The sequence below is a fragment of the Eutrema salsugineum genome, unplaced genomic scaffold, assembly GCF_000478725.1.
Source record: "Eutrema salsugineum unplaced genomic scaffold, Eutsalg1_0 scaffold_15, whole genome shotgun sequence".
Taxonomy (NCBI): Eukaryota; Viridiplantae; Streptophyta; class Magnoliopsida; order Brassicales; family Brassicaceae; genus Eutrema; species Eutrema salsugineum.
In genome coordinates, this window is record NW_006256867.1 from 3,484,963 (window position 1) to 3,512,815 (window position 27,853).

Sequence of the window (27,853 nt, forward strand, 5' to 3'; positions counted from 1 at the left end):
GTCGTCCTCTATAAAAACTGTCCCCTGCCTTCTTCAGTGAAACAAGTTTCCGGAGACACAAAAAGTTAATTATAGCAAAAGTTAATTACCTAGAAAATTAATAGTTTCAAAAAATGTACTCTTGCCAAAGTGATCTCAATGCAATTGAAGGAAGTGGAGAGGAAAAACAGTCCATGTTTCAATACAGGTATTTGATGGTTCATTTGAAAATAGGGGTTTAGTTTAGTTTTAGGGTTGGAGGATCGGTCTTTTACATCGTCTACCTAAATAATGTTTTGCCGATTTCATTAGGACCTGTGGGTGAGGACTTGTATCACTGGGAAGCTATCATAACGGGCCTAAAGGTTCACCCTATGAGAATGGTGTTTTCAAACTAGACATTCACTTTCCGCTTGACTACCCTTTCGCGCCACCTAGGATAAGGAATGAAGCATATCATTGGTCTCTCAAATTGCTGTATTTTAGGGTTTTGGATTTAGTCAATAAAGATTTCAATTACTAATAACACTGTTTTTTTCAGGTGATGTTCAAAACAAAAGTGTATCACCCAAACGTTACTACTTATGGGAACATTTTACTAAAGATGTTGAACCCAACTCACTTCAGGACCAACAACAGCATCAATGATGTATTTTTACTCATGAAAGAAATAAATCGTGATTGTGTTCTGGTTAATAATCTTAATTCCGTATAAATTAGGGGTTAACTGTGTTTACATGTATATGTAAACAGGTACTGACGGAAATACACCAAATGTTAACTGGCCCCCAAATAGGCGAAGGACACTTTTATGTTGAAGAAATTGCTAGGATTTACGTGGAAAACAGGGCTGCTTTTGAAACCACTGCACTTGCGTGGACGGTGGAGCACGCCGGAGGAGCATAAACTCCTGAATTGTAATATTAATTTTGTTTGTTGAATTGTGTATTTTCTTTTGCAAAAAAATAAACTTTATAATAACTTTTTTGTTAGCGTGTTTTTCTTGAGAAGTTTATGACTTTATAATAACTTATTTATATCAATTTATGCTTTTGTTAGGATTTCATGAAACAGAAGGGTTAATATTAATTCAAAGATTGTTCATTACATACTAAAAAAGAAATATATGTGTACACTGATGCGTGCTCGTGTCAACTACGTGAGGGAACAAGTTTTACCCTTGACAAAACAAATGAAAGCCGCAAGTGCACAGCTAATCAGTTGTAGTATTTAGGAATCGAATCCACAGAGATTTGTGTGCCTGGTATTCTTCTACGGTTTTTAACTTTATGTCTAGACTAAATTGGTTTTAAAGGTTGGTTGTTTTTCTTGCGAATTAAACTAAAACAAAAGAAAGCAAATAAATCTATCCTAAACCATATCATAAAATCGGAGCAGTGGAGATACAAATTGTACGACCTTATTTGAATAGGGATGATAATGGTGACAGAAGTTAACTGCAAACGATGTTTATTGATCGTTGTAAGCATTGATCCAGTTGCTTCTTTAACGTAAAAGTTGAAAATCCAAATCCACTGTCCCTTTTTGATTTCTTTCCAGTGAGTGGAAAACTTGTTTGGCATAATGGTTGCAGCGATCCGAGTACCCTAGAAAAATAACACAGCCAAAAATAATCAGTGAATAATAAATAGAAAACATAAAAGAAAAACTTCAAAAAAAGACACATACTTTGATATCAGACAGAACCATCTCGATTGTATTTTCGAAGAATGTTGAATGCTTCCAGAGCCTGACCACCTTGACAGATATTAACCACCCTGTTTTGTAAGTATCCAAACATGCAACATCGACAACATCAGACATTTTAGAAACCTATTTTTTTCTTTTTTTCGATCGAGAACTCGGATTGAGATTTATAAACTGGAAAACTAAAATTGACGAAGTATGAGAAAGTGTGTTAAAGATGAAAAGGACATACAATGCAGTTGAATAGGCATTTATTCTTTCTTATAAATTTATTTTCATTTGAATTATTAAAAAGAAAAATTTGAACAGTTACCATTTAAAGCCTCTTATTGTCAAAACCAACAACAATCCCACTAATTTATGTCAAGACATTTCCATATCGATATTGACCGATTTGTTCGTTTCACGTGTCAGAGAGAATATATTCCATGTTTTAAGTTTCACCAAGGATACACGCAACCTCAATAAGTAAATATACCATTTTACTAAATATATAATTTTGCTAAATTATAACACTTTCCATAAAATAATACGATCTCTCTCTATAGCTTATGTTATTTAGACAATTTTATGTTTCAATATTTTAGGAAATGATATATTCATACAACATCATAACAAAAATGACATTTATGTAGACTTATATGTTATAACTTTATGTATCTACATGGGCAATTTTTCTTAAAATTATTTGAAACAGGAAACCTGGAAAGTTAAGCTGCAAACATAAAGTAGCATAATCTTCCCCATAAAAAATTGAAAAATGAGAAAATTGATTATTATTGCACACCTTATAAATACTCACTTGAGGTTTTTTTTTCAAAGAACTTTAAAATATTTTATAAGTAGCCTTATCGTTTGTGAGAGCATTCATAAGAACATGGCGAACACAAATGAAAAAAAATTCGATGAAAATGGCTTGTTGATCATCAATCCCCCACCATTGGTAATGAGATTCGGTGTCGTGGAACCTAAGTCACCACTTTCACCAACAGATTCCAAGATAGAGCAAGAAGAATAATGGGAACAATTACACTTACTCACCGCATCAAATTAGAAAGCCAAACAGAATACTCCTCAGGTAATATATCCTCTTAACTAAAGGGTATTTTAATCATGTCTTACACAATGAATTGTAAAATCTGCATATTCTATTTATGGAGGATGACAAAGGCAACCCATCTAATGAGACACCCCAAGCAAGTTGCACAAAACGAAAACACGATCTGATTCTAGATCTGGAGATACGGTTGAAATGCATGCGTTGCGGTTTTTTGGAGACAGAAATACGACACATGGATACCGCGGAATGGATAAGTAATCAGAAATATATTTAGATTAATAATGAAAAATTGTCTAAAATCTATGTGACTGAGTTATGATATTTTGTTATTGATTGCTCATTGAACTCTGTTTTAGAAATAATTCATGTTTAAATATAATATTGAGTTAGTTTAAAGTTATATAATTTTACAAAAATTTAAATTGGATTGTTTGTGTTTGTGCTTGAAGGGAGAGGAGAAGAAAAGTAAAAAGAGGAGGTCTGGAGTTTTTAATTAAGAACCATATCAAATTCCATGTTTTTTTTTTCTGTTTGCAATGATCACTTTAAAGACAGTATGTACTTGGTTTAGTTTTCTAAAAACTATTAAGTTTATTTCGATGACATTGATAATTTGGTTTTGGAGCATTCTCGATATTTATAACTACGTGACAATGTTCATCACATGAAATGTCAATAGATGTCCAATAATATGCTACAATTTAAGTTTCGTTAAAATATATTGTCGAATTGAGTTTGTCATTGGAATATCAAACTACAGTTAAACGTCATAGATCAAACCATTAATAAAAGAAAACATTAAGAAAGCTGCTAAATTGTACATGGTGGAGTAATATATATATATATGAAGAAAAAACGGATCAGATTGATAAAACCGAGTAACTATACAACTTCCAATTTATATACAATATTTGGGTTCAATAAAAATAATAGGCGATACCCATATCCATTAGTAACATTGTTTTGGTGTAAACCAATCAAACATAATGTATATATGGGTTTTACAAACTCATTTACGATAATAGATAATCTAAACTTAGTACATGATATAAGAATTATTTCAGGTCTAATTTAGTGAAAATTTGAAAACGAATTACATCGGATCCAACTTAGTGAAAAATCGAAAAACACCAAATCTATTAGTAAAACCTATAAAACTGAACGTAATTATAATATAGTAAAAATAACTAATATATTTCGAGATCCATAGAGAATAGATAAAGAAAAAAAAAATCATATCTTGTCAAAAACTTCCTTGTAGACGACATTCAATGTTTTGCTTTGTGGTTTGTTGTCTTTATCGGTGATCAATATCTTCAAACCTTCTCTGTATGTAACCCTCGACACAGCGACATAGAGTTGCCCATGAGTAAATACCGGCCTTGGAAGATACAAACCAACCTTTTCGAGTGTTTGTCCTTGGCTTTTGTTTATAGTCATTGCAAAAGCTAATGTGATAGGAAACTGCTTGCGTCTCATCCTGAAAGGAAGTTTCATCTCCAAAGGAGAGAGGAATATCCTAGGAATGAGTACTTTGTCACCAACCTTGCTACCTGTTATTATCTGAGCCTGGAGAACATAATTAGCCATCTTAGTAATGATGAGTCTTATGCCATTACACAACCCATTCTTAGGGTCGATATTTATTAGAAGCATTACAGGAGTACCCTCTCTCAACTTCAGGACATAATTAAGGAAATCAGACATTGATACTATTTAAAAACTCCTCGGTATAAATCATATTGTTGGAACCACCTTTATTCTTACTGGCTACACTCTCCGATGGTACTTCAGATGCATCATTGTAATTGACAACTTCTTCAGCCGTATCAATGCTATCACAACTAAGATAGGTCCTTTCAACACCTGTTATATACAAAACAATCGTTGTATTATATAAATTTAAACAAATAAGTTAAGAGGAACTAATAAAAAATAAACATACCCGACAACTTTGAAAGCATGTAATCATTTATCGTCTCTACATCATCGTTTCTTGGACTCTAGTATGGCACGGTCTTGAAAAAATTTAGGATCAGTCTCTTTCGAAAACGAACTCCCATAAATTTCTTTGGCGATCATTTTATAGGATCTTTACAGTATTTAATCAACAGATCATCAGGAATATCAATCACGGCTTCACCACTCCCATCATCATTTATCGTTCCATCACCAATGTCTAAGATTCACTTTGTAAAGGCAGCTCGTTCAAGCATCGCACGGCTACTATCTCCAGCTATAAGTCGCATGTTCTGTGTAAGTCTCAACACTCTACATTTGTACCACATAGGTGACGAATTCAAAGTGGCCATAAGTATCTCTGTCTTCCCAGCATTTGGAATCACGGGCAATATGTGCCTGAAATCCCCTCCCAAAACAATGACCTTTTCACCAAAGGGCTTGTCAACTTCTAATATATCATGCATCATTCTATCTAGAGTCTCGAAACAGTCTTTACTCATCATCAATGCCTCATCCCATATAATGAGTTAAGCAATCCTTATCAGGTCGGCAAGATTAGACTCCTTCTTGATTGAACAGAAGGTAAACTTATTTACCACGATAGGGATTGCAAATCTTGAATGCGTAGTTCGGCCTCCTTCTAATAGCAACGCAGCAATCCCACTCGATGCAACATTAAGAACAACATCACCTTGGGAACGTAGAGCAGATCCTAATAGACTCCACAAATAAGTTTTACCAGTACCTCCAGAACCATAAACAAATAACATACCTCCCTTGTTCTTATTTACTGCTTCTAGGATCTCATCATAAACACTTCTCTGTTCGCTGGTTACAGTGGCTAACATCTGCTCGTTTCTAACTCTAAGAGTTTCGCGATTGTAATTCCTCTCATCCCTAATAAGAGGATTATCACGTGACTCCAGAGCAATATCTTCAGGAAACGGCATAGGTGTGAATTCTTTTTAAGATCTCCCACTTACACGTAAAAGAAGTTCTATTTCGACCAGAGCAAAGTCTTTAACTTGCTCCTGAGATAGACTAACAGCTACACAATTTCAAAAATTACAAAAGATAAATTAGCTATCAATATCTCAAAGATATATAATAACAACAACGTAAACGATAACTATACGACTTACTTTGATCCCTGGCAGTCTTTCTGTAATTATATATGATGTCATCTGATAATCCTGCCATGTAGCATCCCAAACTCTAGAAGGAATGGATATACTATGAGTAGTGAGCATGATCACAAAAAGACGACGGAGATAATTGGCAGAAAGCCACAATCCAGCCTCATTGATGGCCTTAATATATTCTTTGTCATCATTCAATAATCCATACGCATAGCAAGCGTCTTTGAACGAAGAATGTAGAACTTTGTTGACCGTTTTTATATCGTCAAAACTATGTGGTCCTTTGACTAAATTAAGCAGAAGCCTTAAATAATACGCTTCACCTGCCCCAATGGGTACATACGTAATTCTACCAGGAAAAATTCTCCTTGACCGTGGCGTCCATATCCTTTTTGGTCCATTCCATACAAATCTCGAAGGAAGTTGCACATAAGTTAACGTCCTCGCCAGTTCATACTCCTTGTTGCACTCTATCCAAGCAATAAATTTTGACGTACGAACTGAGAAACGATTAATAACCTCGTCACCTGGATCATCCTCGTTGTATATGACCATTTGCTGGTTCGGTAAATGAAAGGGTAGTTTAACTATAGAAACCGTGCGATGGTGAGTACGATAACCAAAATTTCTCCACGTAGACTCCGAAGGTGCTACATACCTATATAGAAAGACATTATTAAATAATGGAAGATTGGAATTTCAAAGATATAAAAGATGTGAACAAAATGTTTAAAACATACCTACAGTTGAAGTGTTTCTTAATCTCGTTTTCTTTATCATCATTCTTGATAGTTGCACGGATGTAATCAGCACCTTTATGAATATATTTGAATAGATACTTTACTGATCGCGACTGTACACACCATTCGACGTTGATATAAGCCCTATAAAGCAGTGTGAGGCTCCTATTATAAGGAACCATAAATCCATTATCACATTCAATACCCTTTTTAACGATAACTTTCTTTTCATTACGTCGCCTGTATATAGGATATCCAACATCATCTATTTTAGTGATCGGACTGAATGGTTTTGGAAAATACTTTGTACATTTTCCTTCAGCCATCCAAACACTATCCTTATTCAAAGCACCACATGGCCCATGCATCATGACATCTCCTACTATCTCATACAGCGCTGGATCAATATCCTTGTCAGGAATTTCAGCACATATTATCTTATCAATGTCATCACCTGTTGGTAGCTTGTAACCAGCCTCTAAAAAAAGAATAATGTGTGCATGAGGTAGTCCCCGTTTTTGAAACTCAATCGTGTAGATCGCTGCAACGAATAATTTTAGTTTTTAAAAAATTAGTTAGCATGATCATCTAGCAGTGGTATGGACAATATCTTGCTAAACGAAATAAGATACTTAGTTTAATAAAACATACCGATTTTTACGACACCTAACACATTTTCTTTGGTGAGTATGTGCATGAGATCATATAGTTTCATCTTGAACACTCGCGTACATATATCTGGCATATCTTCTTGCTTCAAGTTATGTCTTTTTAGGTGCCTGGTAATTTCAGGACATTTGGGATTACACATAAAGGTTATGAAAAGATCCGAAAAACCAAAATGCTGGCAAGTAGTCATCGCATCTAGATAATGTTGCACCATATACCTTGTACCACCAGTATAAGAAGAAGGTATAATAATACGTTTACCATTGTCAGAAAGATCAGTGTCACCTTCATCAACAGTTTTCTTTATCTGATCTTAATTTTCGCAATGAAGTTTAGACTGATTCATTGAAATGAAATATAGTCTATTAATCTCAATCATCGTGTACGCATCCACTAAGAACTGCTGTAATAATCTTCCAGATAAAGGGATGATTGGTGACTCGCCAACCCTCTCCTATATGCGGAAAGCAAAAAACTCTCTCATAGTAATATGCAACCTTTTCCTCCCTTCGGTATCTACAAAACCGATATCGATACCAAGTCTGAACGCGTCCTCGCCATAGGGAAACAATAATGGAAATTGCAAAGGCAAATACGCAGGATGTAGTTCACTGATCCTTTTGAGATTCCCAGTCTTTTTACACTCGATGATGATATCACGTTAATCTGTCTCAATATCGAAATCATTAGGTATCAATGCAGCAACCTCGTAAGTAATTGGTAGATTCTCAGTCCTTCCATCTCTTTTCCTGTCATGCCTTAAAATTAACCTTAACCGGCTTGTATCATCGTTAGGACCAAACCTTTCTCGCACGTTTCGTAATGCATCCACATGTTTGTTATGTTTATCTAGCATATTTTTTATTTTCTCAACCACCTTCTCTCGCAATTTATCAGTCGGTCCTGTTTTCCTAAATTTTTTTAAAATAAAGTCTTATGACAGTTAAAACCACATAACATTTAATAACAATACATATATGTTTTAAAATTGATCTCAATGATTAAATTAAATATAAACCAAAGGAATACTAATCATACCCATAAGCAGCTATTCGGTTAGATGTTTCATTTGCGGTATCATATATATACAGCTATAAAAAAGCTGGTTCTTTTCCAGGAGCTGGTAGCATATCCCCCATAGAATAGTAGTTCTCCCCACTCATCTGGAAAATGTAAGGACCTTTACCGTCGATTTCTTTATTTATTTTTCCTCCAAGAGAAGTGAAGGAAAACATCATATTATACGCCCGGATAAACTCACGAAACTGATCACGCAAATCACCATCATTGTACATCAATGCTAATAGCGAATTCGAAGGGGCTTTAAGAAGTGGAAAACGACTTTACCTTGACCACAACACATGGAGAATATATGCTTCCCACGTCGATATCGTTTACCCAACCTCTCTCCATACCACATATAAGCCTTACACTTACCACATATATATATATATATATATAGGATCACCATCATCGTAATAACATGGTTAGAAAAATATTCATTGATTAGTATTAATTACACGATATTTATATATTATGTATTAAATGAAATATATTAATCCAATGAAAACTATAACCTCCATCTTTCAGACCAGGACTAACTGATTCCAATAAATCTGTTCTAGTAACAACGGTCTCGGTTGCTTCCTCATCACAAGAATCAGAGGATTTAGCACGTTTTTTGGGTCTTCCTTTTTTTTTTTATTACCAGAAGTCGGTTTTTCCACATCCACACTTTCCAACATAGAGTTTTCATCATTATCCCTATCGGACTCAGAATCAGTAGCAATAAAGCAAGCAAACTCTCCCGTGTTGATAGAAGTAGCCAAAAAATCTGTTTGTTTTTTTTTTCATGGAAAAAATAGTAAGTATAAAATTATTAATCTACATTGTAAAAATTGATGTGTTATACCTTCCAGTCCCCCATTATAAAGTCTAACGTGCGGTCACATTCAGGAAATCTTTTAAATTTCCGTAAGACTTTCAACTTAGTCTTCCATATATGCTTGGTAGGATCAAGTTCGGAAATTCCAAACAGATTTTGATCATATTTTTTATGTATGGCGACAGATAGCCATTTAAGTTAAATGCAAACCCAGAGCCTCAAAACAATTACAACGATTGCTTCCAAAGGTGCCTTAAATAAACACAGCAGAGACAATATTTAAACCAAACCTTTGTTTCCTATTTATACAATTTAAAATAAAAGGATATATCGAATATTTTACATTTTTGAGATACCTTAATGTTTATTTTACATTTTTACGATAACATATTACTTTGATAGAAAATTTCATCTCTTGATATATTCTTTTCAGATCGGAATCGCAGGGATACATTTTCCGATTTGTATTAGGAATCTATTATATTATATTGTTATAATTATAACACTTTTACCAGATTTGTATTAGGAATCTATCGGAGGTGGGACATTTGCATTGTTATATATAAGAACGATGTATTAGCATTACCGAGTTATATCTGACGAATACTTTATAGGTTTTATAGGCACTACATCATGTCGATCGCTGCTTGTCTTTTAGCAATGAAAAACATGACTTTCATCAATTTGTCTGATATAACTCCATCAAACCAACTACGCCGTATTCGTGTGAAAATACTACGTATTTTCGAGCAAATCGTTGAACCTGACAACACTCTAGATTTGGTGTTGGTTGATAAAAAGGTATTCCGGTGACTCTATATGTTCCGTGCATATCACTTCTCTGATATACATATTTTTGTTTTTATAGGGTGATAAAATACATGGATCAATATCAAAAGGGTTTATAGACATTTTTACATCGAAAGTGAAGCAGGGAGATTCAATGATTCTGTATCGTTTTGGTGTAGTCCCTGTCATCGGAGACTTGAGACCGACGTTGCACAATTATAAAATAATATGGAATTCTCAAACTTGTTTTTCAAAGATCTCTTTCTATGATAACAATAACTACCTAAGTATTGTTGAATTTGGTAACATACACAACAATCTCAGAGACCCATTGTTTTTTGTTGGTATGACTTAAGATAAATTAATAAATAATAACATGAAATATTTCTTATTTTATATTTACAAACTTTCTCAATGACTAACTAATCTTTTTATTAGATATAATTGGACACATCGCAGTGATTGGAACATTTATTCACAAATCCTCTAAGAGTCAAAGAAAGTGGGGTGGTGTTTACGTGGAGCTCCGTAACGAATCGTAAGTTTATCAAATATGTTTCTCAATTGCAATCACTGTAATTATCAATTTTTACTATATTATGTGATTATTATATGCCCAACAGGGATGCTAGATTGCAAGTGTTATTACGGAACGACTACGCACTGGACCTGATGACTGCTTTATCACGGAAAGAACAAAAAGTTAACATTTTTGTTATACGATTCGTCAAACTGTTCAAATTCGCACATGGTTGGGCAGCGATAACCGCATACGATTGTACCAAAATTTTATTAAACCCTAACCTACCCGAAGTCGAGAGAATGCAGACTACAATCACATAATCAAACCACGGTGTGATATTAAGTTTTTGATTAATATTTTTTTTTCGTGTGTTTTGTTTTCGTTTTTATTTATGTTTTCATCATTTGACTCAATAAACGACGGTACTATATCAAAACTTTGCTTATAGTAATATTATTCTTTTCGTATACCTTATTTTCTTCCATTTTTTAAATATATTTTTTTATTATATATATACATATTTATGTTCCTAGTAAAATATTGTAATACTTTTAAATCAACAACGATATCAATGGACTATGAACACAATTTTGCATTGAAAACATAAAGTGACACTCTTTGTAAATAAAAAAAATACGCTAAAATGAGATTCTTTGCGAAACAGATGAAGTTTATAGATATTTAATAATTTATTTATTACAATAAAAATAAACAACAGCTATGTTGTCCAACTACACAACTTATAGAAAACGAAATAAAAAATTAATATCTCCTACGGCTACTGATCTTCATATCCATCATCAAAATGGGTAAAATCAACTGAAGTTTCAAGCCTGAAACAATATGAAAATATTATAAAATCATAAAAATAGATGTCAATATAATACATATACAGGATACAATATCAAAGATGGAATTTACATACCTCATCTTTGCTATTGCCACTTCTGGAGTAGGAGGATCCTCGAGAATATCAGATATGAATCTTTCCGATTCAACTATCCACTCATCTAATTACATACACATATTCAGTACGCATGTGGAAACAATATATATGTTAAACTTCTGATTAATTACTGTATTGAATAGATATTAATAGTTAATATTTACGTATCTCTCCACCTATTGAAAGAGAAAAATCTCAATACAATAATATGCCTTGAAGACCTATCACGATTCGTCCAAAGTTCTTCAAATTTTATTGCCAAGTTATCCCAAGCAATACATTTCAAGGAATTTCCACTGTATATATTTACAACATCATAGAAGATAATTAACATAGTTTAATATATCAAGAAACCCAAGTCTGACACCAGTTATTTTGAGGATAAGTTGTACTTACCCGAAATCTTCAAGTATAAAACGAATAAGTGCATCCTTGAAGGTAGGATACACGATACCAGCAACAGTCCTAATATCCTCATAAGAACATGGGCCCTTTATGACACCCAACAAAATCCTGAGATAATAAGCCTCGCCAGATCCCTCCGAACAATCTGCTATAACGCTGACTCTCGGGTCACCAATGACACGTCGTCTCCATAACTTTTTCTTACGATCCCAAACAAATTTACTTGGAATTTCTGAGTACAAAAGCATCCTAGCTTCCGGACATTCTTTGTTGCAGTTCATCCAAGCCGTGAATTTATAAATTCCATTAGAACCAAGATTTTCGCCTTCATCAGTCATCACAATCTCCGATTCAGGAAGATGGAAATGCAACACGTTTGGACTAACACTTCTACGTGTATTTGCACCTACGAAACATAATTAGACCTAAGTTACCAACCACTATAACTAAGAAAGCAGAACTTAATAAACACAAAACGATATCAAATTGGATATATAGTATACATCGTACCTGATGAGTTCTTTATAGAGGTATAAAGAAAAAGTTCGCAGCACAGAATGGAGTAAACCACGATATGACACTACATGTATATATAACCAAGAATTCTAGGTTTTATTAGAAATTTGACATTTTTTTATTAGAAATTTGACATTTTTGTTTTATTTTATAAATATACGCACACGTAAATATAACAGAATAAATTTTCTCTAGAATATTCGAGAATCATTAAAAGTGAATATATAATTCATTTGCTACAAATACTGGATACTTATTCGTACAAATATTACGATCATAATAAATATATCACGATATTTATTTAACTATATCGTGATATATGTACATTTTATTGATTTTGATACTTATAACAAAAAACACGAACATAGTTTAGATTTGTATGAATCGGGCCGCAATAAAATCAATTTTCAGAGTCACGACAGTTTACAGAACGTTAGGTAGACGTGTTCAAGGATAAACCAAAATTCCAAAACAACGCTTTAAAAGGTCTATTGATTATATCCCTAGTATCATATCTAAGATTACAATAAACGAATTATCGGTATCATAGACAAACGTCATAACAAATTAACTATCGACATAATACCAAACATGATAATCATTACTAAAACAAATGGGATAAAAAAATGATCCACATACGGTATGTGAATATGCGATACATGCGACGGTTCTAAACATAAAACTGAATATAAATAAATCATTTAAAAAAAAGAAAGAACAACTATTTATGACGAAATATTAAACTCTTTCAAAATAAATAAAAAATTAAGTAAGCATAAATTCTAAATCATCAATATTCCGAATAGAAAAAAGTTCTAACAAAACTCTAATCATAAAACTGTATAAGATAATATAATAGCGATCTCATTATCGCTAAACATCCTATGACAGAGAATTCTTCTTCCTTTTAGATGCAGATGTTTTGACAGGAGTAGCAATGACATCAGGATCCTCACGATCTCTTTTAGAAGTCACAGGAGCTGTCTTCTCGATAGAAACATCTGTATTTAGTTTAGCAATGACATCAGGAGCATCACAGTCACTTTTAGTAGATGCAGGTACAATCTTCTCGATAGAAGCTTCTGCATTTACATTAGCAATGACATCAGGATCATCATAATCACTTTTAGAACAGGTAGGCAGAGTCTTTTCGATATGTGCTTCTGTATCTTCACCAACAAAGGATTTCAAAAGCGGAGGCTTAAAAAAAAATTCATAACAAATAAACAATCTGTTATGTATAGTTACATATCTAAATATTCAGACAAAATAAGAATCGAAAGCAAACCTCAGAATAGACCTGACTACAGAACGTCTGAATCATATAGTCATCGGATGTAAACCGGTCAACCGAAAATGAAGTCTTAACCTTTTTGACATTATCTTCCGTTACCACAACCTTGAAAAGGAACTCTTTTCCTATTAGATCACGCAGGGATTGAGGCAGTCCAGACGAATTATCCTACGCAATATTTTGAGAGTAATTTAAATGAATTATATAATCATAATGCTTATCAAATAAAACGATAAGTGTACCCCAACAGATTCTTCGAAACTTTCCTAGGCAGTCTTCTTAAAAAAATTTTGAGCAATTTTGTCGAACATGACAAAGACTGCCATCCCTCCAAACCCATCGTCCACATTCAACAACAGAAAAAAACTGTAAAAGAATAATTAGACAATTAGTTTTACAAATATAAATAAATGTACGACATAATGATTATAAAGGTGTGTAGACGCCAAATTCAAAGAATAGAGACTTGACTACCTAGCAACAACTTGAGACTCAGAAACATTGCAATTGCAATTAATGCATTTCCAAGACGGCGGCGAAGGAGCATGTTCTCTCTCGGGGATAGGATGAACCTTTTTTCACACTTTTTGCATGCTATGTAATACCACGAATTATTATTGGCAACCGAGCGTATGGTCGCCAATGTCACATACTTACCAACCTGCTCATTCGAAACAATCAATGACAACCACCGATACAAATTTTTTTTATAAACAAAAATGATAGAGTATCGCATATTCACATACCGTATCGATCGAATGTATAGAACTTAACTTCCTCCTAATATTAGTTCCCAAAAATTCATTGTTTAATAAATCTTTAGAATCTACACCCAAATCATCTTTGTTAGGAAAAAATGAAAAAACTAATTATAGTAGAACTAACATATGTACAAATATAAATACAATATAAATGAGAAATATAACCAAACTGTAATTTCATTGAATAGATTCTTACACAGATCAGAATTTCGCCACCAGATGACACACTGGATCAAACAAAATCTGAGTTGTATTAAAAGCATTTGAGACGCTCATCTCACCTAAAATGTTTAAATAAACCGGTGTTTAAGAAATACATATAATTTATGTCAAAATTGTTCATAATCTTTGCTAAAATCGAATCAGAATAAGTCATTAAATAATATACCTCGATAGTTTTTGATCAACCAAGCCTTATAACAACCACAACGACGGATGTGCAATTACGTTTAACGTAAGCATCAACTTCTTTTGCATAATCAGCCCAAAGAGTACACGGTAATTGTAGATCGCTATTATAATTAACAGACGATCATGAGTTCAATTATATAAGTAAAATAACACAAAATAAAATAAAATATTAAATTAAAACTTAGTATGTTACCTCTCATCTCTAAGATAAATCTTAAGCCTAGAACGACGTTTTCCTTGAGCCATAACGTCCTCAACATGACCAACTCTACGATTTGTCCGACCACGTCTTAGCGTTTGTAATAAAGTAACACGAAACAAAAGAACCAAAACAATTAGCCAACAAATATCTAATGCAGAAAGTGTTTAATACCGTGTCATAAAAAACGTTAAATAAACTCTGCGTCTCAGTTTAGATATGGTACCGATCATATAGCCATTGTCCAAATCAGTTGATAAAATATCTGGGAAACTTTTCATATATTTCTCGGGAATTTCCTGAGGGAAATCCAAGCATCCTGAGACAGTCGTAGTTGCATAGAACACTATCTTGATAGGTGTTCGTGTAGTTCGATACTCAGAATTATACTCAACAACCTTAAAAGTATTGATAAGCACCGATCTCCCCTCGATCAAATCTTTACAAAAAGATTTAGCGAAATCTCTTTCAACGGTTGCTTGTATCCTATCACCCTGAGTTCCAAAGTACAAAAAAAAAAAACCTTAACCAACAACTAATTGACTGACCGGGATATTCATAAATTATAGTACTAACCTCTTGATCAACCAAGACCATCTCAAGTGAACACCCCCCTCTGCCTTTGAATCCATCCCAAACCTTGAGGATATTAACCTTGATAACATAGTTATCAGAGCCAGGACGTAAACCCCTAACGAAAACATTCGATGCTAATTTTCTTTTAAAAATCGACATAGCTTAGACCACACGATATTGTAACAAAGAAGAAAAATTGGGAGAAACCAAGACGAAGAACGGTTCTGTATATATAGAGTAGAAGACATGATATATATATATATATATATACATATTAAATATATATATATATAATATGTAAATTAGACTTAATTCGGATATGATTTACTAAAAATTACTTTTTAGAATATACATATATCGCAGCAAAAGTTAAAGACGATAAAATCTTCTAATTTTCTTTATTTTAAAAATGTTAAAAACGATAGAATCTTCTAATTCTCTGTATAAAGTAAAACATTAATACTCAGATAATATCAATTTATATACACTTTAACGGAAAATTAACATAATGAAGTTAATAACAACTTTAAAAAGGACAAACATTACAGGAACTGCATATACAAAGTAGAAACTATATTTCATAAATAAGTTTTTAGCGATTTAGGTAAACAATTTAAGAAATTCTTCTTAAATGATGGGTTTAAGCTACCAAAAACGTTAATACATACCAATAATTAAGCGTACCAATAAATTAGATAAAATGAGATCAATCAAAATAGCTTTGCAATTTATCCTTTGTATAATTTATCCTCCATATATTATATTTACAATTCTTAAATAATATATTGCAGAAAAGAATAATTATTAGTTTAACTATAAAATGGAATATTTCTATAATATATTGTAACAATCGCGCACATACGCAGAGATTAATAACATAATTCATTTGAGAAGAAAATGCCAATAAAAAACTAAAAGACTACAATGTAGTTTTACACGATATAAAAAAATGTATGGGCTTGTATTCCAAGATTAATGTATTCGTGAAACGGAAATCACTATTGATCGGCTGACACCAATGCCTCTCGCAGACATACCACTTCAGGAATAGCTGGTGCCAACATTATCCGCATGTAATTAAGAGCTACCACAGCCATCCAATTACCTTATGATCACAAAAAAAACAATTAAAAGAATTAATAACTTAACAAACACTTTTAATTTTTGTCGAGTTATATCTATATTCGAAAAAGTACCATGCATATCAACCTTAGAATACCTCGGATGATATCAACTTTTTCAGACAGAATGATACATATTATCATATCGTCCTCACAATGCGTCAAACCATCAAGAAAATCTCGACCAAAATTGCCAACCAAATGATATGGTCGACGACATCCTTTAATAATTATAAAATAAAGCAATCAGCGGAAAATTGGTTGTAAGTAAGTAGCTTTGAATTATAAACTGTATGATAGTACACAATACCTTTGATTCTACAATTTGATATATATCTCATTCATCATGTAGCTTTCAAAAGGATTTTGTGGATCAACGTAGTTTCCAACAGTCATAACACGTCCAATTCGATCTTATCGCAAAAAACATAAAAAGGCAAGTCAACACTATAGCGATTTACACCTTACAAAACATATACTGTGTCATATCACAAGAACATACATAATACACACAGCTTACTGACACAACTGTTAACATCGCAGGATCCATCTATGATATATTCGAACTCGGTAAAAGAGAAGCAACGATCTGAGTTATCCATCACAAATACACCGACAGACGTTTACAGTTTACAAAATATCAAAAGAATGAGAAACAACTCTATATATACGCTGAACCATATCTCAAAATATGTATTTATTTTATTTTATTTTTATAAAATTTAAGCAACGATAAGATTACGGCAAAACAAAATAATATTGTGTTATAATTAAACCTTTATTATTATAACAAATTTGATATATGTAATTATTCTAATATCATTTATTATATATTGCTTTTTATTAAAATAAGAAATAAGTATGCTCCAATAAAGAAACTAAAAAGAAAATATGATAAATAACTACTATCTCGTGATCATCAACCAACAAACCCTAATGCATGGTATGCACTTCTAAACGAAGGATACACGACTCCACCAACAGTCCTAATATCATCAAAACTACGTGGACCCCTAACTATGTCCAATAAGAGCCTCAGATAATACTCTTCTCCGTACTCTGTCGGCGATTTGTCCACAACACACGCACCAGAATTTCCCTTTAGTCTTGGCCTCCATGTCTTATTTTTTACGATCTCATACAAACATAGAAGGAATCTCCGAGTATAAAAGATTCCTCGCCTTTGGATAAAACTGATTACACCTAAACCAAGCAAGGAATTTAGGTTTTCTTGTAGGAACACATCTATCTAAATTATTAGAAAACGAAACATTTTCCCTGGGGAGATGAAACGGCATAACTTGCCAATTAACACGTGGTCGCCTGTGAACACCTAGACATGGATAATACAAAAACAATCATATATACAATAACAACAATCAATCGAATACCGTAAAGAAAACTAACAGTTATTGACGTCTCTAAAAATATAATACAAAACTCATTTACCAAACGCTTCCATCGAAGAACCCGAATGCAAAAAAATCTAACTATGCAGACTGGTAACTCGCAAAACCGCGATAGATTCATATATATACCTATGCCGCAATATATGCATATATATAGAGATATAAAAATTATGTGGTTTATGCTTGTTTATTTTTTCTAGAGTTTCTTAGATTTTTTTTCTTTAATAACATTTTTTACATTTTAACGAATAGACTTTTTCATAGAACTTTTTATCTATTAACTACTAAGTTTTTCCTTTTTAACAAATAATTAAATAATGAATTTTGTATCTTGTGTCTGATAAAAGAAACACCATGATTTTCATAGTTGCTAGATGAAAAAATTAAAAGTTATGATATGATCACAGATATCTTCGAATCCTCTAAAATATTTATAGATTTGAGGTACTTGGAGTCCTATAAGTCAATAAAAACATACGTTATTTATTTGTATATATAATTTATATTAATTTCTCCGATATTCACATTTCAATATCAAACAACAATAATAATGACATTAAACAATATATTTTATTGATTAAAATACAAAAGTCTGAACAATAAAGGAAATTTAAACTATAATTTATAAACATGGTAAATAGATTTAAAAATGATATATGCATATCTGAATAAGATGCATCATAACACTATTCAATGTAGACGTCCCACACTATCACGCCTGCAAAGCCTCTTACGCGGATATCTGCATTTTTATAAAAAAGATTGGAGAGAGAGAAGGCGACCACGGGTTAATACAAAAAAGCCAAATACAATCATTAAGTATTAGAAAAATAAAGTTAAAAAAAAACTCACTGTTCCAAAAACTCATCTAACTCTCGAATACGAAGATTGAGTTCGAACTTAGTAGAAGAAGTGGACGATATAGTGATCTTGCCTACGTTTATAAAACACATATAGAATCAAAACAATAAAGCAGGAAGAATATAGAGACTATAAATTAGTATACTAAAAATACCTCCAAAATAATCAATGACCGCCCATCTAAGCACACACACAATGATATCCTGATCACAGTGTCTCCAAAATGCATAAAAACTTTTAGCCATCTCACCGGATAATTCACAACTCAAATCAACACCACTAAATTAAAACAAGTCACACATAATCAGCTAGATAGAACAAATAAAACGACAATATACAGTTTAAAAACATTCAGCAGACAGTACCGTTTATCCCTCAGACAGAATGTTACGGTTGAATATGCACCTCATATTTTGGAATCACATACATCCTTACATGGACTGCCATATGAAGGAACATGATGCTCTCTAGACAGTAAACCACACCACGTCCCAGATCGACTTACATTTAAGACCCGACCTATCAAATCTTTATAAACAATAAAAACTAAACCATATTAACATCAGCAGCATAATGATAACAAAATTCAATAACTAAATCGAAAATAATCATACCAACTAAATAATCATCATCATGGGCACGGTCCAATATCCTTTGAAAATCAACGAAGTCAAAATAAGCGTTTTCACATCTACGTGAAGTCTTGTCAATGATAGTTGATGGTAGGAACAATACTTTGTATCTATGAGAATTCGGTCTACAACTATCCTCACAATCGATAACAGAAAAACGAGTGATAATAATCCAACTACCAACATCTATGCGAGACGAAGCGACACCAATCTCACCATCTCTAACAGTTGTCTGAATTTTAACACCCTGTGAATAAAACAGTCAATTAGACACCAACAAAATTTTATAATATTTTTTTTATCATAATACAATAAATACCTGTTCATCCGATAATATGAGCTCCATGGAAGAACTTTTCGAAATTATCATATGCATCCAAGTCTGTAAAACCTTAACAAAGATAGTACAACCATCTTTGGAAGGACTCAAACGGGACACACACCTTCCAAAACACATTGAACCAAGAGAAACTGTATAAGTACACACCGAATTCTGGTGTCCCGATATACTAATATTCTTTTCGATGAGTATATCACTTGGTTCGACGTTTTGCTGATCCTCATTATCATCGTCAATCTCAGTTTCATCATCCAACATAACATCTTCATCATCATCTTCATCATCATCAGTAGAATCAGCATCGTCATCATCTTCATCTTCATCTGCTATCACCTTCCGAGTTATCACTTGAACCATCAGATCCTTCACAAGACTCACCGTCGTCAATAAATCATCTTCAGAATCGTATTCATCTGTTTGGTCCATATCATCAGTATCATCGCGCGACTCTGGATCAGACCCCATATAATCCTCAAAACCGTAATCATCATCAGTACCACGACCAGATAACACCTCGGTATCATCAGAGGCACTATCTTCTGCATAGATAAATATATTAACAAACAACGTAGTTAGAATTCAAAAATACATATAAAAAAAAACGGTGCTCAAAATAAAAAACAAAGAATTGAAACCATTAGATTCTTTATTTATAACCCAAGCATTCCTCGCAAAATCCCATAAAAAGGTCTTGTGAGCATGATCGCTCGTATTAACACGATCAGAACCTAAATGCACAAAACAAACATCAAAACAAACATAAATACATATAAAAAAATTAATATACATCATTAACAAAAATGTATTACAGGAAGAACAGAAATACCTCCTATGATAAAAAAAACTTGTGATCAAGAATAGATATATAATACGCAGAATCAATATCTACATAAAAAATGAATACGTTCGTAGATTAATATATAGTAAAGGTACGAATTTGAAAGACTAAGATATAGCACTACAAAAGGTACAAAACTGTAAGATTAATAGACAGTACTATGTCCGCAAGGTCCATTTGTCGATAGCAGGATCCATAAGTAACTTGCATGGATAACCTAAAAAAACAAAATAACTACTAATAAGTATTATAACTTGCATGAATAACCTAAAGAGGCACAACAACCTTTTTTTGTGATATCGATGAAAATGTATGGAGTTACGTAACGATAATCAGTTGTCTCTTTGTGATCCATATTCTGACGATCTTAACCTGCGAGCATAAGCCTGGTTATCAAAACCTATGGTCGAAAAAATCTTTAGAATCGTTAAAAAAGTAGAGAGCATATATTTTATTATTAATTTGAGGATAGCTAGATATATACCCGAAGCAGTAGACGGAACTTCCCAAGTGATGATGACTTTAGATGGATGATCAAAGCTGTACTTAGACGAACAAATAGTTAGGTTTGCATGCAAATAGACAAACATAATGAATCTTTTCTAAAGAGATCCAAAAAGTTAATACTATTATAAAAACTCTAGCAAAATAAACACAGAACTCTAACAGAAAAACTAAACTGTAAATTATGAGACGATTGTTGAAAATACTCATATTTATACGTCTAAACAACCTAGGGTTTATTTTCTTGTGAAAAATACTAAAATGTAATTCTTGTTTTATATACGATATTATCTTCTCATGAATTTCGTAGTTATTAATTATAAAAAAAGGAAAATCGCATTTTTAACCTTCAAAGTTAGAGAAGTTAGCACTTTAAACCTTAAGGGAATTACACTCACAGTTTAAACCTTCAAGTTAATTATATTTACACATAAAACCCTAAAATTAGGTTTACAGTTTGCCTCCTCAAAAAAAATGACCTGAATTGTTATATATCCGGTAAATTATTGATGACGTATAGGTAAATTTGTTTTTTTTTTTATTTTAAAATTATTTTGACCCAAAAATTAATTAATTATAATTTATTTGTTTGATTTAATTAATAAGATTAAAAAAAAAAACTCTTCTGGACGGCTTCTTCTCCAACCAATACTCATCTTTCACTCGAACCAGCATCACAAAGTTTTGATTTTCATTGGATTCTATAGAGAAAAAAATTACAAAGCAGCATTTGTTGAGAGATTTCAAGGCAGTGAAACATCCCAATCGCAGTTCTTCTCCGATTTACAATCCTTGTGTATCACCAATATTGAAGCTATTTTTTTGGGTTTTAAATGGATTAACAGCCGCCATTGATGGATGAGCGATAGATTCAGAGGATGGATGAGCGATAGATTCAGAGGATGTAAAGATTCCATTCTAAATAATAACAAAGGAAATTATGACATATTTTTTTTGCAAAATATTTAACAAATAAAAATTATTTCCAAACATGGAATTGTATAAAAAATCTAAAAATTAAATAAAAAAAAAACTAAAACCACAGGATTCGGACCCGTGAGCATTCGTTAAATAGACAAAGCACCTAACCAACACAGCTACCATCTCATTCAGCATAAACAACATATTGGAAAGTATGTATAATGTTTCTGTATTTAAAAATTTAGATGTTGGGCCACGTTATTCGGCAGTTAGAAGTATGGTCCATGTTTCATTTTTTTAAAAATATGCTTAACATTTAATATATGGTTTAATAAGCATTTAATTTATGGTTTAAATGATAAAAAATAGTTGATCAATCAATCAAATTATAATATGAGATGACCAATCAGAATCAATGATTTTTATTAATCAAAACGACACAAAAATATGTGCGTTAAACCACAGCACGATTCACTTCTTAAATACTATAATAGATATGTCTATGGAACTTTTCATTACTAACAAAGTTTCTTATTATTTATTTTTTTTTTTTACAAGTATGTTTCTTGTTTGCTTGTGTTAGCTCATACCCTCGTATTTAGAAGATGCGTGTGTAAATAAATATGTGATGCAAAAATTTTTTGTTTTGGGCATCCATTGCTAACTTCCTTATTTTGTTTCCTCCATCTTTTTTAGTCTCCACCCTTTTTCTCTATTTTTTTCAGCTCCTTAAGTTTGAAGAAATTAACTAGAAATTGTAAAATTTTATTGTTTCCCCTAAAATATGAGTAAGTTCATAATTTTTTTTTTTGCTGTGTTTTTATCCTGGCATGTTCGTTTATTATAAGCAAATATGCTCACGTTCCTTGAAATGAGGCTTTATGACGATCAACATAGTAATAGTATCATTAAACGTATCCATTTTTCATACATATCGTGCTCTTTTAAGTAAAACTTCTATTTTTATTTGTTTTTTAAATTTTATTTTGTTAATGTTCCTTATGACAAAAAGTAAAACTTACAAATTTCACCAAATTGTATACATTAATGCAAACTTTTAACTTTATGTTCACGATACATGCGTACTATAAATATATTAAAATCTTAACACGAGAACCCACAATAAAAAAAAAGTAAGAAAGAACAAAATTTTGGTGTGTGCGGTGAAGACAATATGGAGCTTGGCACCGCAATAATCATAGGCGTCGTAATAGGCGTTATCATTTTTTCGGTCATAGTTGTCTTGCTTTATGTATTTTATTGCTATGGATCTCACCCATCCTGGTTTGACTCAGAGTCTAATGCGTAACTAGCTATTTCTCTTTCTATTATCATATGTATCGGTAATTTTATGTTTTTATTTTATGATGAGTTTAGAATAAGCAGGTTATCTGCACTAATTATCAGTGTTTTTTTACTTGGTTTAACAAGATGTAGTTTATTTAATTATTATAATTAATTATACTCTTTCTTATGAAGTAGATCAATCTTTGGTTTATATTTCTTATTACTGTACATGTTTTGTCGATTTTATTCCAAGATGAAACTGAGTCCAACGACAAACTAGATTATTGTAAACAAAAAATTGATGATCCACTCTAATCTATGAAGAGTTACAAATGCACAATCATACGCAACAATCCCACACAATCATACGCAAATCTTTTTTTTTTTTTTTGCGCTAGTGATATATATACTGTCTGGTTTTAATGAAACAATCTTTGCTTATTCCTCTTTTAATTATATTCTTTATCGAATACACCTCCTCTTTACATTTATCATTGATCGCTATCATCAGCTTTGCTGGTTACAAGTTCATTTTGCGCCCAAAGTAGGAATGACCTGACTTTAAAGTTGACCCACACCAAAATTATTTTTGAGATCTTCGCTCTCTCTCACTTTTTCTTCAAGTGATTCCGATTTGTGTTTTCACTACTTCTTCTTTAGTTCCTGAATTCTTGTGATCTGTGATGTGTCTCTGATCTCTCATCGGTTGAATCTGAATTGGATCCAGAAATTTATTTTGCTTGTTCTTGGCTTCAAAAGTTTTTGAATTAAAGATGATTTATAATCTTTGATTTAATCCTCAAAAGTTTTTGGATTAATTTCGCTGGAAGAATAAAAGAAATTGAATTAGGTGTTACTTTGATTTGAACAGGTAATTGAACGATGTAGCGTGTGTTAAAAGAAAATGCGACGCTAGAAAAAAAAAAGAAAAAAAATGTTAAAAAACTTATAAAACACTAATTTTATTGTATTGTCTTTTATATATATATATATATATACCATTTTCCTACCACTTTTCCTATTAAATTCTAATCTTTATATCCTAATTAGGGTTTCCATACCAGGTGAAAAAAAAACCTAAAACACAAGCATAAGTACCATAATAGTTTAGAGCAATTGTATCAAGAAAATTTACATCATGCATAGGACAAATCATGCATATGAAAAATCCTGAAATTTTTGTTTATTGTTCAATAATATGGATCCACACTAATGTTAAACACTGACCTATGCTTTGAGCAATAATGAGTTCAACTTTTTTTTTTTAGATAAGATTAATATTAACTACTATGTTAGATACGGTGAACAAGACATGAAGATTAAACTCCATTAACCCTAATTTCCTTGAAAGCCCAAAATGTTACTTCAACTCCGTGAAAAAATTACCTAGCCAAATAAAGAAAAAAGCTTAGTGAATTTTGTCACCTAGTCCTTTGCAATAGATTTGACCATTAATAACAATCGAAAGTATTAGGTTAGATTTTGAGCTTTCTTCATTCATATTTGTTACAGAAACATATCATTGTTCGATTCTGTCAATGATCATTTCCAGATCCTCCGAAGATTGTATAGTAAAAGTTTGTCAATACCTCTTTCCCTTCTCTAAATTCAAGTTCTTTCAACTCATTCTGCAACAACAACATTTCAGAAGTCTTACTTTCAACATTGCTGGCCAAGAGATCCTCTACAGCTTTTGGCACTGTCGTTTCGACAAAACTAATAGGAGTTGCACCTTGCATCTCCCCCTTATTCTTATCTCCCCCAGCAGCTTTTCCAGCTTTCCTGCCCCTCCTTTTCTTTTGATGCTCTTTAGTGATGTCAAGCACGCCTTCATTTTCCACAAGTTCCACTTTTCTTCCAACTTCAACTTAAACACAAGGGAGATAAGTGTTTCCTCCTGGCCATTCAGATTCCTTAAACTCATGTTCTTTCAGCACCAACTTCTACAGTTTCCTCATCCCAATCAAAATCCATGTTGCCGACGCCTACTTCACCCAACTGTGTGTACTCAACCTTCAACTGCCCAATACAAGAATCTATTAGAGAATAAGAACTGTCAAATATAGTGTACACAAATGTAATGTACTAGCGACTACACAGTGTACACTTCCAAATAAAGTGTTCAACACTTTTGTAATTACACTATTATATTGTTAGTTTATGGGCCTCAGTCATTTAGTATCTGGCCCAAATCCTATGTTTGTTGTTTATTGTAGATGAGCCAAAGCTGTGTACAAAATCATATTATTTATAAAACATAGTGTTTAGTAGAACATGATAAAATCAACAACCAAAAAACAAAAAAAAAACGATAACAAAGATAATAATAAAAATATAAATTATAGCTAATACATATCTAAAACAAATAACTGTTTCCATGCACTTCGTTCCGTATCTTCACCCAAGTCCTGAAATTAATATTTAAGAATATATGTAAACAATATAGTACTACAAAAACTGTATTAAGGGAGTAGGGTTAATGTCACAATAATTATCTTGCCCGAAATTCAGAAACTTCATCCATTGCAGGAGCAGTCATGAAACGCGAAAGACCTTCTTCTTTGTGATTTTGGATAGTTAATTCTTCTAATAAAAAAAGAATCAATACGCATGATGATACCTATAAATTCAAATTATTTAGAGTTATATCAAATTGAAGGGTATACCTCCAGTTCTCGTAACACACCAATCGGTTAAAACGCAGACGTCAAATGGACCATCATATCCTATGCATTGTTCCTTTATGTCAGATGCTAATGAGCCATGTGCGATACATTCCAATGTATTATCCCTTCAAATTACATAAGAGTTATTGTAAAACTAAATTATCATAACCATAGACAATAGAAAAGAAAAGAATGCGCTTACTCATTGTCTTTAAGACGAAAACGAAGTGTCAGAACAATTTTTCCATCTGTCAGCACAACTGGTATGAGATCTCTTACAATGTCAAGTACATCAATCAAATCTGAAAAAACACACATATCAGTAACACTACAGCGAATTTTTCAAAAATATAAAAAAAACAAAAACCAATATATAATTATACTAACCAATAGGGTATTCATGAGCGGAAAGATTATTGATAATCTGAGAAAATTGTACGAAGCTGGCGAATGCCTTATTAGATAATGGTATTATACGTGAAACCTTTGTGTCGTCAGTCAGAGTAATCATAAAACCGTGTCTAGTTATCTTGTCGCGATCATACCTGAGCAATCAGTTGAGACTAGACCGAGATAACATAATCCAGTGACCTTCATGGCAAACTCGTTCGAAATACTCGAACATCTGATTGTGAACAACTGCCTGAATTCGGCATCCCTACAATATAAGAAAAAAATATAGAAATTATAGAACCAATAAAGAAATATACAGAATCAGAGACTTATTACTACAAAGTTTAGTTTATAATAAAACTAACGTTCTCGTCGGTCATAATGAAGCCAAGACCTGGTAATCCCTGTGGATCGTTAACTCTCCACTTTTTCAAAACTTTAACCACAATCCTCCAGACATCTCTCCATCCATTCATTTCATGAACCAAATCATAACTACCCATGGTTGTCAGAAGTTTAGAGAGAATAAAATATCAGAAAGTAGTTATGTTCTGTTGCATCGAGTCTTTATCAGATCATCTATATATATACGTAACATTTTTAAAATATGATTACGCTTAATGATGATGATTCATTAGAAACCGTTTACTTGAACCGAGTCTTTAAAAACAATTTTCATTATCCGTTATATATATACATATATATTCAATATAAATACAATATGATCGCAACCACTAAAAACAAATGATCTATAACTTTATAATTTTTTAAAAATATAACAAAACAAAATCTATATATGTATATCTTCTTTTTATATAATTTAAAATTTTTCTTTTTAATTCGAAGACAAAACATATGTGTATATATATGTTTTCATACTGATAAATCATTATTAAATAAAGGAATTCATGATTGTATTAGTTTTTTTATTATTATTTTGATATCTGAATATAAATTGGTTATTCATGTATCTAAAAATATAGATATACTGGACATAATTAATCATGACTTAATATTATTGATATAGGTATACCGGATATTATTAAGCAAATAAACATCTAAACATTAAACGAATCTAAATCCTACAAAAATATTACTGATTTCGATTTTCGTAAACAACCACAAAGACTAAACACGATTGGGTCCATATCGTAGAATATATTTACTATCACAATCATTAAAGTTTTTATGAGCTCTTGGAAAAGATAATTATAGTTCGAGGTCTATTGAAAATTTATGACGACAGTCAGTAAGTTTTTCCTGTGACAAATACTCGAAGTATATATATGTTTCCTAATATGTTTACCTTAGGCAATTATC

The 27,853-nt window shown here is 32.1% G+C and overlaps 1 protein-coding gene across 1 annotated transcript; it reads right to left on the bottom strand.

Annotated features, from left to right (window-relative positions):
- Positions 1-3,979: 3,979 nt before the first annotated feature.
- On the bottom strand, positions 3,980-5,658 carry LOC112088028 (ATP-dependent DNA helicase PIF1-like). Its single transcript, XM_024158177.1, has 6 exons — positions 5,481-5,658; positions 5,305-5,420; positions 5,030-5,104; positions 4,692-4,749; positions 4,560-4,612; positions 3,980-4,423 (listed from the first exon to the last, which is right to left on the bottom strand). The coding sequence occupies exons 1-6, from the start codon at positions 5,656-5,658 to the stop codon at positions 3,980-3,982; spliced, it is 924 nt and encodes a 307-aa protein (XP_024013945.1).
- Between the last annotated feature and the right edge of the window lie 22,195 nt (positions 5,659-27,853).